Raw genomic sequence first — 13,587 nt, 5'->3', positions numbered from 1 at the left:
GGAAACTTTTGGATTTAGACTCTGAAGTGAGCTTAAGTGATGGATAGTTGGAAAAATGCTGAACAGCCTGTGTATCCGTTTGAAAAAAGACCTCTTAGCTAGAGTGCTGACATGCATTCATTACACCCGAGTGCCGGCCGGAGCACAACTGCCTTTAGGTCACGGCCACTGTCAGACTAGTACAAAAGGTGAATTTTGGGTTTTTTCCTCATGAAGTAGCTTGGGACCTCTTCTTTCACTTCCCCTTCTAGATATACCCTCAATGTTCTGGAAGACCTTGGAGATGGGCAGAAAGCCAATGATGACATCATTGTGAGCTGGGTGAACAGAACATTGAGTGAAGCTGGAAAATCAACTTCCATTCAGAGTTTTAAGGTAAGAATCGCATATTAGATGATTAACTGTTCTGTTTGCCAGAAAGGATCAGTAATTTTGAAGGACGGCCTCTAGTTGGTTGATTAGTGTGATTTAGTGTTGGGCTAACGACGAGCTTCTCTTCACCTGCTGGGCTCGGTGCGTGGCAACTTGATACAAGTAATCACGTGTTAACTTGTACAAACCGGAAATTCGGATTTATTGTCCTTTGGCACTAGGACAAGACGATCAGCTCCAGTTTGGCCGTTGTGGATTTAATTGATGCCATCCAGCCGGGCTGCATAAACTATGACCTTGTTAAGAGTGGCAATCTGACAGAAGACGACAAGCACAATAATGCCAAGTAAGAGACACTGACGATAACAATGATTAATACCCATGGGCTTTGGGTAGCCAGGCAGCTCTGCATTCTCGCTCAGGTTCAGCCACTTAATGAATGGTGGTGCCCTAGGAGCGCCTGGGTGGCTCAGTCGGTTGAGCGTCTGCTTTCGGCTCAGGTCATGATCCCAGGGTTCTGGGATCGAGTCCCACATCGGGCTCCCTACTCAGTGGGGAGTCTGCCTCTCCCCCTGGCTCATCCTCTCTCTCTCTTTCTCTCTTTCAAATAAATAAATAAAATTTAAAAATCTTAAAAAGCAAAACAAAACAAAAAAAGAGTGGTGTCACCTGAGGGAAACCTCTCCAAGCCTCAGACCCCTCATCAGTACACATGGGAGCAATAATACTTATCTTGGAGATTTTGATATGAATACAAGATATAAGAGCCTAGACTGTGCCTGACATCATAGGCACTTGATCAGCTGTTGCTTTAGGGAATTACCAAAATAATATACTTTATCTGACAACAAGGAGAAGATAGGCTAAGAATATTCATGCCATAGATAAGAATATTCTTCTGTCTTGCTCTTTTTCAAAACGCATTATTTACTGATGTCTTTTTTTTTTTTTTTTTACTGTGCACAGATCCCCTTTCCTACATATGTTGAGTTTATTATCTTGGTCCCTAAATGAGCAGGATACTTAAGCCTCCACTGAAAACTATGTCTTGAAAGTTTCTTGCGCCTGGGTGGCTCCGTCGGTGAGGCATTTGCCTTCTGCTCAGGTCGTGATCCTGGGCTCCTGAGATCGAGCCCTATGTCAGGCTCCCTGCTCAGTGGGGAGAAAATGATAATGATAATTTTTTTTTCTCATCTTTGTATCACATCAGCTTCAAAATTAATTCTCGTTGCAGAAAAGGGGTGAATAAAATCGTCCCCAAGTCCTAGAGCCAAAAAACCAGGGTCACTTAAGAGTGACCTCAAAAAACTCAAATGGTACTGCTCCAAAGTTTCAATATGAAAGTTTCCCCTCCCAGCCAAATGATTTTACAAGAAGAAACAGATGTCTCCTGTCACGTCCTTGACTAACAAGAGGTTTGTCTTGATTTTTGATTCCTCTGACAATAGGTACGCCGTGTCAATGGCTAGAAGAATCGGAGCCAGGGTGTACGCTCTCCCAGAAGACCTCGTGGAAGTAAAGCCCAAGATGGTCATGACTGTGTTTGCATGCTTGATGGGCAGGGGAATGAAGAGGGTGTAAAATAACCAATTCGAGTAAAAACAGCCTTGCTCCCAGGTGCATGATTAGCAGGTCAGCTCTTTCCAGGGGAAGCGGTCATGGCTTAAAGAACTGATGGTCACTGCAAGGACTCATAGTTTTGATGAACAAGATTCCTCATCTTGAGAGCTCACAGGGGAAGAGTTTTAATGGCGACAGCTCCTCTTTCCCATAGTCACAGCTGGATTTGTCAGGCACACCTGAAATGCACTCACGGCCAGATCATTTACTCTCTCCTCCTAGATCGCTGCCCGTGACATTTCCCATTGCTGTATGTCGTTTCTGTGTATCTTTGCCGCCCCCTTAGAATGTCCGCCTCTTGGGACTTGCTTAGATGATTGGATATGAATACTTTAGACCATAACTTTGCTTTTCCATCCAGGATGCTAGTTCTTATTCGAGAACCGGGCTCAGAGGGTATCTGGATAAGAGTATCCTTTGCTTATCTTTGTAGTACAGAACATTGGCAGAAGTAATAGAAGCTTTTCATATTCTTTTATTCTTAAGATCAGTATCTTTTTACAGTATTCTTTCTACGTGATCTTTTTTGTACATTTAAGAATATTTTGATTACATTAAATAAGACTGATGATTTTGCTACTTTTTTTAAGGGGTCTCCAAGTACGTAAAAACCATACATTGTAGGTAGAGAAAAAGTGTACCTTGATTTTGCACCTACCCTCTCACACCCAAGCTGTAAACAGCTGACATATTTTGTCTTCACACACTTGGTTCCATATATGCTTATTTGTTTTAAAAACTTGTATCGTCAAACTCTCTCTTTAGATTTAAAATGCTGTTGAATATGACACTTTTGAGGAGAGAGCGTGCTCAGAATGTAGACAGGAGACGGTAGGCCAAGCGTGCTAAGTGTACCATAAATTTTCTAATTTTCCACCTAAAACAAGGAGATGTGGTCACTAAAAAATAAAATATGTATGTAGGACATAATGTACTCTTGCTTTGTCAAGCTGTTTGCTATAGTTTCCAAGATCATAATGTTACTCTAACTCTGAAAAGTGATGTAATCTGGTAGCAATGTATTAGTTCCAATAAAGGCATTTGCATAATAAGTAGTCTCCTCGTGTTTCCACCCTTCGTGGTTTGCCAGTCATGTTTGCCAGATTTTTCCCCCCGATGTTCTCTTTTTCTGATGTACTGTACAAAATGATGTCTGTTCAATCTAAGCTCTTGGAGCTGAATGAAGGAGAGCCCCAGTGGGGTCAGAGGGCCTTCTCCAACTTACTCTAACTTCCTTATCCGGTCCCTCCCGTTTTCTTTTTTCCCTCTCACTCCATCTTTCCAGTGTTCTGTGATATACAAAAGACCTGAACAATGGGGGAGCCAAATAACCAGTGACGGGAGTTGGTCTCTGGCAGGTTTTCTTATCTTTCTGGTCATCAACATTTTGGGGGCTGGCTGACTCCTTGCTGGGGCGGGGGGACTGGCCCGTGCATGGTAGGAGTTTTCCTTGGCCTCCCTGCCTCTACCCCCGAGATGTCCTTAGCACAGCCCCAGTGCAAAGAACAAATACGTCTCCAGACACGGCCAAAGGTCCCATGTGGGGCCAAATCATCCCTAGTTGACAACCAGTGGTTTATGGTACCATTTTAAGGCTTTGTGCAAATGAGTAATATGTAATCCAGTTCCTTGATGAACTGCATGGTGATGGTATAAACAACTGTATTTATAGCTCGAGTAAGGAAGATTTTTCTGAGTATGACATAAACCCCAAAGACCTAAAATAAAAGAATAAGAAATTTGATAATTCTGCTTTGGAAAAAAAAAAAAAAGAAACTTATATAAATCAATACAATAAGCAAAGTCAAAATATAGATGACCGGGGACGGGGGTGGGGAGTTTAGTCCCATTGCCTTAAGTGCATTTGGGCAGCTATAACAGAATACAGACTAGGTAGCCTATAAACAACACATTTGTTTCTCACAGCTGTGCAATCTGGAAAGTCCAAGATCAAGGTGCTTGCTGCCTGGTTCATAGAAGGCCTTCTAGCTGTTAACTTCACATGGAGGTAGGAGCAAGAGAGCTTTCTGGGGTCTCTGGTGAGGGCACAAATCCCATTCATAAGGGGCTCCACTCTCATGACCTAAACACCTCCCAAAGGCCCCACCTCCTAATATCATCACATGCGGGATTAGCTTGGTGGAGAGACACAAACATTTGGTCCATATGATAGGTTAATTTTCTTAATATAAAAGCAGCTTTAATGAGTAAGTAAAAGGCAAGTCTTCTGCAAACATATAGAGAAACTGATAAGGACAATCACATCTAACGACCTGTCTTCTGCTTAAAAAAGAAAAAGTTCCATTAGAAAAATGGGCAGGGGCCCCTGGCTGGCTCAGTCAGCAGAGCATGTGACTCTTGATCTCACAGTTGTGAGTTCGAGCCCCACGCTGGGTGTCGAGATTACTGAAAAATAAAATCTTAAATAAAGAAAAATGGACAAAGGATTTGATTACCCAATTCAAAAAATTATAATTGGCTGATGAATGTAAAAAGGGAATGCTGATTCTCAAAAGCAAGGAGGGTTATGTCATTGAAACCGAGAACTGCTTTTTTTTTAAGTAGAATTTACTTTTAGAGCAGCTTTAGGTTCAAAACAGAATGAAGTGAAAGGTACAGAGCTGTCAGGTACCACCCCCCAACACAAATGCATAGCTGCTTCGATTATCAACGCCTCCCCTGGAGTGGTACATTTGTTAAAATTGATGAACCTAGGGGCGCCTGGGTGGCTCAGTCATTAAGCGTCTGCCTTCAGGCTCAGGTCACGATGCCGGGGTCCTGGGATCGAGACCGGCATCAGCATCGGGCTCCCTGCACAGCGGAGAGCCTGCTTCTCCCTGACCCTCTGCCCTTCCCGCACCCCCAACCCCACTCATGTGCCCACTCGCTATCTCTAATAAATAAATAAACAGATAAATATTTTCAAAATTGATGAACCTACGTTGACACATCATAATCACCCAAAGTTCACAGTTTCGCATCAGGGTTCCCTCTTGGCACTGTACATTCTGTGGGTTTTGACAAACGTATGATGACCTGTCCACCATTACAGCGTCCTAGAGAGTAGTTTCACTGCCCTAAAACTCCTCTGTGCTCTGCCTATGCATCCGTCCCCATCCACCAACCCCTGGGAACCACTGATCGTTTGCAGATATCCTGTAGTTACAGTCATAAAGTATGTAGCCTTTTCAGATTGGTTCTTTCACTTCACAATATATGTTTGAGAGAACTGCCTTTTTTATGAACTGCCTTTCATGGAGTAAAAAAAAAAAAGTAATCGATAAATTTTCTGTTAATGAAGGTCTGTGAATACGGGCATTCTCTAACACCCAGATGGAAGAATGATCCGTTTACAGTTGGTTGAGGGCAATGTGGTAATTACAGTCAAACTGGAAACTGTCCTATCCTTCCACCATCGGTTTGTTCTCTATAGTTAAGAGTCTGTTCCTTGTTGGTCACTTCTTCTTTGTTGGTTTGTTTTGTTTCTTAAATTCCGCAGAGGAGTGGAATTGTATGGTATATTACATATTTATATAATGTCGGGAGAGTTAAAATTTGAAATCTATTATTACCATAATTAGGCAAATAACAGATAACACTTTCTTAACCTCCCGAGAAGAGTACTACAGTGAACACATATATTCTTCACCTACACTCACCAATTGTTAACATTCTGACATATTTGTTTTCCTTGTGTGTTTGTGTATGTGTGTGTGTGTGTGTTTTTCCTTTGTGTGTTTCTTGCTGAACCATTTGAACGTAAGTTGCAGACCTTGTGATGTTTTACTCCTAAATGCTTCAGCATGAATCTTCTGAGAACGAGGACATTCTCCCACATAATTACAATAACATTGTATTTGGAGATATACTGGAGATATAACCTATCTCCAAAATGTAACATAGAGGGACACCTGGGTGGTTCAATCCGGTTCAGTCAGCTAAGCATCAGGTCATGATCCCAGGGTCCTGGAATAGAGCCCCGCATCACATGGGAGCCTGCTTCTCCCTCTCCTCCTCCCACTTGTGTACTCTCTCTGTCAGACAAATAAATAAATAAAATCTTAAAAAAACAATAACAACAAAATGTAACATAGATATACTTAATATGGTCTACATTCAAATTTTCCAAATTATACCAAAAATATGTTTAAGGATGTTAATAAAAATGTACACTTCGTATTTGATTGTCAAGTCTCTGTTCTGTAAGATTTAAGATACTGAAACAATCTTTAGTTTCTTTTGTCTTTTGTGCCATTGATATTTGTTAACAGTTCAGACCAGTTTTGTTGTAGAATGCCCCACAAACAGGGCCCCTGGGTGGCTCACTTGGTTAAGTGTCTGCTTTCGACTCAGGTCATGATCCCAGGGTCTTGGGATTGAGCCCCATGTCAGGTTCCCCACTAAGCTGGGAGTCTGCTTCTCCCTCCCTCTCTGTCCCTTGCTTATGCTCTCTTTCTCTCTCAAATAAATACATAAAATCTTAAAAAAAAAAAAAAAGAATGCCCCACAATCTGGATTTGTCTGATAGTAAAAAGAAAGAAAAATTATTCTTGGCAATTAATAAGGCAAAATAATATTTCCAAACTTGGTATAAATGAGCACACGGTATGAGTTTGTGGGGTTTGTTAAATGGGTACAGTTGAAAAGGTAACATGACTTTTTCCAAGGTTCAGTCGTTTTACATTTTTATTTTGAAATGATTATAGGTTAAGAGGAAGTATTAAAAAATGAACAAATGGTCCCATACACCCTTTATCATGTTTAACCCAATAATAATATATAGCTATAGTACAAATATCGGGAACAACGTGGGCGAAATGGGTGAAGGGGATCAAGAATTACAAATTTCCAGTCATAAAATAAGTCATGGGATATGACCTACAGCATAGTGACAATAGTTGAAAATAGTGTATAGTGTATTTGAAAGTTGCTCGAAGAGTAAATCTTAAAAGTTCTCATCACAAGAAAAATTTTGTAATTATGTGTGGTAGTGGTGTGTTTTTTTCCCAACCCATTTGTTTCTTTTTTTTTAAATTTTTTATCATTTATTTTTATTTATTTATTTGACAGAGAGAGAGAGAGAGAGAGAGAGCACAGACAGAGGGAGAAGCAGGCTCCCTCTGAGCAGGGAGCCCAATATGGGACTCGATCTCAGGACCCTGGGATCATGACCCAAGCCGAACGCAGACGCTTAACCAACTGAGCCACCCAAATGCCCCATGGTGATGGCTTTTAACTAGACATTGTGGTGATCATTTCACAATATAGGCAAATACTACACCATTATGCTGTGTACCTGGAAGTAATATAATCTTATTTGTCAATTATATCTCAAACAAAACAAAACAAAAAACCCCAGGAGCTAAAAAGGAGTAAACAGTGAAAACTCGGGGAAAAAAACAACAGGAAAATACAAAGAATTGACACTGGTGCAATCCAGAGCTTATCCATAGTTCACCAGTTTACATGCATTCATGTGTGTGTGTGTGTGTGTGTGTGTGTGTGTGTGTGTCTACTGTGCAATTGTATCATGTGTAGATTCATGGAACAACCAACACAATCAATGCTCCCTAGTGCTACCCTTTTAAAGTCACTGCTACCACCCTTCATCCTTAACCCCTAGGTCTATTTGCAAGTTCTCTATTATGTTCTATCAATCTATGCATCTAGCCCTCTGTCAATTCCACACTGTCTTTATTAATGTAGCTACATAATAAGCCTTAACATCAGGTCAAATGATTCTTCCCAGTTTATTTTTCTTTTTCAAAATTGTTTTAGCTATCCTAGATCCTTTGCTCTTCCATCTACATTTTTTTAATTTTTTTTAAAGATTTTATTTATTTATTTTGACAGACAGAGACCACAAGTAGGCAGAGAAGCAGAGAGAGAGAGAGAGGAGGAAGCAGGCTCCCTGCTGAGCAGAGAGCCCGATGTGGGGCTTGATCCCAGGACCCTGGAATCATGACCTGAGCCGAAGGCAGAGGCTTTAACCCACTGAGCCACCCAGGCACCCCCCCATCTACATTTTAGAATAAGCTTTTCTATGTCTACAAAAAAATTTTTATTGGAATTTTGATAGGAATTGTGTGAGATCTATAGATGATTTGGGGAGTGATGTGACATCTTTACTAGGTTAACTCTTCCAATCCATGAATATGGTAAATCTTGCCATTTATTTAGGTCTTTGATTTTCAATCAGCATTTAAAAAGTTTTAGTATAAAAGTCCATATGGTTTTTTTTTTAAGTTTATACATAAGTATTTCCTTTTATTTGGAGTTTTTTTGTTTTGTTTTTTGTTTTTTGGGTTTTTTTTTTTTTTTTTGGTAAATTCCTTGGGATTTTCTACAATCCTGTATGTAATCTGCAAATAGGAAAAGTTTTCCTCCAATCTAAAAATGTATTAAGGGGCACTTGCATGGTTCAGTAGGATGAGCATCTGCCTTTGGCTTGGGTCATGATCCTGGGGTCCTGGGATCGAGCCCCATGTCAGACTCCCTGCTCAGCCAGGAGCCTGCTTCTCCCTCTGCTCCTCCCCCTGCTCATGCTTTCTCTCTCTCTTACTCTCTCTCAAATAAATAAATAAAAATCTTTTTAAAAATAAATAAAAATAAAAATTTATGAGGAGGGTCGATCTCATATTAAATATTCTTACCACAATAAAGTCAATTTAAAAACAAGACAAAAACAATCATTGCTTTTTTAATGAGAAGTGGTCATCTGTCCTTTATACACCTGTATATACCTTCCTAGGAGCACTACATGGGAAAGTATATTTAAAGGACCAACAAGATGGAGACAACCACCACTTACTGGGAAACATAGTATTTGTGAAATATTTTTTTGTATGAAACCATTCAACACCAGGTGTAGGAACTGTAGTGACTCCAGAGGAATTTTTCAGATTTTTTTTTTAAGGATTTATTTATTTTTAGAGAGAGACAGAGTGCCCACCTGGGACTTACATGGAAGAGCGGCAGTGGGGAGCAGAGGGCAAAGGGAGAGAGAGAATCTCAAGCAGACTCCCTGCTGAATGCAGAGTCTGATGCAGGGCTTGATCCCACAACTCTGAGGTCATGACCTGAGTGAAACCGAGTAGGATGCTTAACCAACGGAGCCCCCCAGGCGCCCCCAATTTTTCAGAGTTTGTTCACTTTATGAAATGTCCCTCTGTGAAGAACTCAGGACTTCAGTCTTCCTCTTTTGCCACTTTTTTTTTTAAAAAGATTTTATTTATTTATTTGACAGAGATCACAAGCAGGCAGAGAGGCAGGCAGAGAGAGAGAGGAGGAAGCAGGCTCCCTGCTGAGCAGAGAGCCCGATGCGGGCCTCGATCCCAGGACCCCAAGATCCTGACCTGAGCCGAAGGCAGAGGCTTTAACCCACTGAGCCACCCAGGCGCCCCTGTTTTGCCACTTTTTATTCAACATACTTCCCAAAGATGGAGAAGCTTTCAAAGTTGTATTTTTCTGTTGAGTCTACTGTTAAACTATGTTTTCATTCATAATTAATCGATTGGACAATATAGAGACCTGCTCTAAGTCCTGAATAGGATGAATGAAACACGTTCTTTTTCTTGAGCTCTAGAGTTGTGTATCTGGAACACAAACACTTATCATAAAGTAAAATGTAACAGTGGAAGTTTGTATCAGGTGGGGTCACAAAGTCAGAAAGTATACATTTTGACAGTGGTAGAACGTGTAGGGGTTAGGAATGGTGCTCAGTAAAATCCCCAATGTGAAAGGATGTTTTAGCTGGTGATTAGTTTCTGACAAGTTGGACTGGAGAGAAAAGGGCTGAGTAGGTGGTTTTTTTTTGTTTGTTTGTTTTGTTTTTTGTTTTTAAATCCTGCATGTTCCTTTTTGAGATCCCGATTTGACCCATACTTGTTTCCGGGTTTCAAAATCCCATTTCAAAACTATGCTATGTTCATTACATTTCACGGAAGGGGCTCCTCGTAAGGCTTGGCCGCTTAGACTTAAAATACGTGTGAGACAGTCTTCTCATAGTCCAATATCGCCGATGAAAAGTGGAAATAGCCCCTCACATATGGGAGCTGGCCTCGCACTCACAGTTAAGTCTTGTTCTCTCTGAGCATAAACAAATTCATAGACCGCCAATAGCTTCTGTGTTGGTTGGTGATGAAGGGGGCCCGCCCATGAATGAGGTCCAAATCCCGGAAATGAGCCAACATCTCCCCCTCCTGGCGAACATGAGACACTGCGCGGCTGCTTGGCTTTCAACTCGCTGTAATCGAGTCTGGTTTTGCAATGTCGGTTGCAAATATGCCTTGTCTTTAGATACTTAAGACTTAAACCTTGTCTCGAAGAGCGATTCTTGATTTTGTCTTCCCCACACCCAGGCTCCAAATTCAGAATACATAATAAAATTATTAAGATGTCTTTTGTGCTTAAACTATCTCTGGGTTTCCTGAAATGGCCCTTAGAGAATGCAAAGATTGCTCCTCAGTCCTATACAAGAAAGGACAACAAGAATACATTTTCCTAACTTTTAATGAGGTCAAAACTGCTATAAGAGTTTTTGTCTGTCTGTCAAATGTCCTAATGATGATGATAAACTTGACAGAAGAGTTTAACTTTCTATGTTAGCTAAGCATAAATAGAATATGATAGTTCTTTTTTTTTCTTTTTAAAGATTTTATTTAGTGTCCGGCTCCCTGCTCAGCGGGGAGTCTGCCTCTCCCTCTCCCTCTGCCTCTCCCCTCCACTTGTTCTCCCTCTCAAATAAATAAATAAAATCTTTTTTTTTTAACGAAAGTGGATATTTTACATCAATAGTAAATATGATTTCAGGTTAGTCCAGGATGTCAACATAGCTTAGAAACAAAGAGATTTCCTGACCTCCCCCTCAAAATAAATGGTGAGTGGAAAGATCTTGAGATGCTTTGCCATTATCTAAGAAGAAAACCATGATAAAAATGGATTTTAGGGGGCGCCTGGGTGGCTCAGTGGGTTAAAGCCTCTGCCTTCGGCTCAGGTCATGATCCCAGAGTCCTGGGATTGAGCCCCCAATCGGGCTCTCTGCTCAGCAGGGAGCCTGCTTCCTCTTCCCTACTTCTCTGCCTGCCTCTCTGCCTACTTGTGATCCCTGTCTGTCAAATAAATAAATAAATGAATCTTTTAAAAAACGAACTTTAGCAAAAATGCTTCATGATACCACTCTCGATAGCAGAGATAATGTGGCCACAACACTCTGGTGACAGGGACACACATTTTGCTGGTATTGGCATTCTAAAACCTTTTTTTTTTTTTTTAAGATTTTCAAAGTTTATTTATTTGACAGATTTTCAAAGTTTATTTGACAGATTTTTAAAGTTTATTTATTTGACAGAGAAAGAGAGACAGCAAGAGAGGGAACACAAGCAGGGGAAGAGGGAAAGGGAGAAGCAGGCTTCCCGCTGAGCAGGGAACCCTATGCGATGCGGGGCTCCATCCCAGGACCCTGAGATCATGACCTGAACTGAAGGCAGACGCTTAACGACTGAGCCACCCTGGCGCCCCTAAAATCCTTTGAAGTAGCACATTTTACTCAGAAATTCCTCTGTGCTTATCCTATTTTAATTCAGAAAAATAAAGGCAATTAATAGAGTTCTAAACTTATAATTAGCAAAGCTCTCTAAACCCTTGAACTTGACAGCAATAAGATCAAACCTCTCAGGGATACAAGTTTTCTCCTAATAACGTAATAAAAGGTTGCCTCGTGCATTTGGGAATTTTACTTCCAATCCCAGAATCTACTCTATTACAGGGTAACATAACTGAATATTCCTAGAGACTCACAAAATTTCTCCAGCTTTATGACTATCGAATACAACGTACATTGTCAAAATATACACCTGGATAATTCTCTGCACAATCTGCTACCTGGAGATTCGGTCTTCCAAAACAGACAACAGGTATAATACTTTCCTTGGGCCTCGATTAAAAAAATACCATGTTTCTTGGTATTGTCAACAACCGGCGTATCAGTAAAACTCCAAGATATTGACACTTGGGTTTTTGTAAGGCTATAAAACCTCTAACTTAACAGATATACATCACTTCCTCCCACACACTGCAATCCATTCTATCAGAAGACCTTAAACTGAAGGCTCTTAGGAATTCTCCAGAAGCTGCTGACAGTAGAAGTGGGCAACTTATGTCCAAGACAACAAAACAAGCTGCTGACTTTAGAAGTGGAGAGGTGCCACCCAAGATGACAGAATGAGATTAATTTTCTGATTTTTTCCACACTCCTTTGCTGTCCTTTCCCCCTTCTACTAATATTATTATTATACTTTCACATTCTTTAAAACACTAATGTGATCTCCCTTGTCTTCAACTTATAATTTTTGCAACCTATGGTCTTTTGTTTTATTCATTTATTTTAGAAAGAAAGAGAGAGAGCACATGAGCAGGGGAGGAGCAGAGGGAGGAGGAGACCATCTCCAGCAGACTCCATGCTGAGCACAGAACCCAGGACCCCGATATCATGACCTGAGCCGAAACCAAGAGTCGGTTGCTTAACTGACTGAGCTACCCAGGTGCCCACCTCTATGGTCTTCTAGAACTTGAAGGAGAGCAAAATTCTGTGCATTTTCTTCCCAGGCCATAGCAACTGCTCTGATTTTTTTTTTTTAAGATTTTATTTATTTATTTGACAGAGAGAGACACAGCAAGAGAGGGAACACAAGTAGGGGGAGTGGGAGAGGGAGAAGCAGGCTTCCCGCCGAGCAGGGAGCCCATTGTGGGGCTTGATCCCAAGACCCTGGAATCATGACGTGAGCCTAAGGCAGATGTTTGACCAACTGATCCACCCAGGTGCCCCAATTTTATTTATTTTTTTTGTCAGAGAGAGAGAGAGAGAGCACAAGCAGGGGGGAGAAGCAGAAGCAGACTCCCCACTGAGCGGGGAGCCCGACATGAGGATCGATCCCAGAACCTGGAGATCATGACTTGAGCTGAAGGCAGATGCTTGACCATCTGAGCCACCCAGGAGCCCCAGCTGTGTACTTTTAGATATTGAAAAGTACCATCACTCCAGTGGATCATGTTTCTCTGGAAAAAATACTACCAGAAACTTCCAAACATATGAGCTTATTTTATTTTCTTTTTTAAGATTTATTTATATGAGAGAGTGGGAGAGGCAGAGGGAGAAAGAGAGAATCTCAAGCAGATCCCGTGCTGAGTGCACGGGAGCCCGACTAGGGGGTCGATCCCAAGCACCTGAGATCATGACCTGAGCCCAAACCAAGAGTCAGACACTTAATTGACTGTGCCACCCAGGCACCCCACAAGCTTATTAACAACAACAACAACAACTCCTAAAAGCCAATAACTGACTCTGTTTTTATGCATACTGTGTAAGTGGCAGTTCCCCCCCTTAGGGACAGTATCACTGGCAAACATGGCCCAAAACTTGGCATGACCCTAATAAAAATCATTAAGTAACACAGCTTCAACTCTGAAAGCCAAACTAGTCTAGACTCGTTAGGATTGTTATGGAGCATCACATACACAGTCCTCGACTGCCTCTTAACTGGTCAAGGAGCAATTTATGTTACAATTTATGCTATGGCAATTTAAGCACTCCTTGCC

General features: G+C 41.2%; 1 protein-coding gene across 3 annotated transcripts in view; it reads left to right on the top strand.

Moving 5' to 3' along the window:
* The window catches only part of PLS3 (plastin 3), an 85,380-nt gene extending 82,339 nt beyond the window's left edge, over positions 1-3,041 (top strand). For all 3 annotated transcript variants that reach the window (XM_047716004.1, XM_047716006.1, XM_047716005.1), the window contains exons 15-17: positions 252-375; positions 594-718; positions 1,821-3,041. In XM_047716004.1, the coding sequence (XP_047571960.1) occupies positions 252-375; positions 594-718; positions 1,821-1,953 (382 nt within the window). In that variant the 3' untranslated portion in view covers positions 1,954-3,041. The remainder of the gene's footprint in view (positions 1-251; positions 376-593; positions 719-1,820) is intronic.
* The last annotated feature ends 10,546 nt before the right edge of the window (positions 3,042-13,587 follow it).

This window comes from Lutra lutra, chromosome X, assembly GCF_902655055.1.
Source record: "Lutra lutra chromosome X, mLutLut1.2, whole genome shotgun sequence".
Classification (NCBI taxonomy): Eukaryota; Metazoa; Chordata; class Mammalia; order Carnivora; family Mustelidae; genus Lutra; species Lutra lutra.
This window is presented reverse-complemented; position numbering and strand designations above follow the sequence as displayed.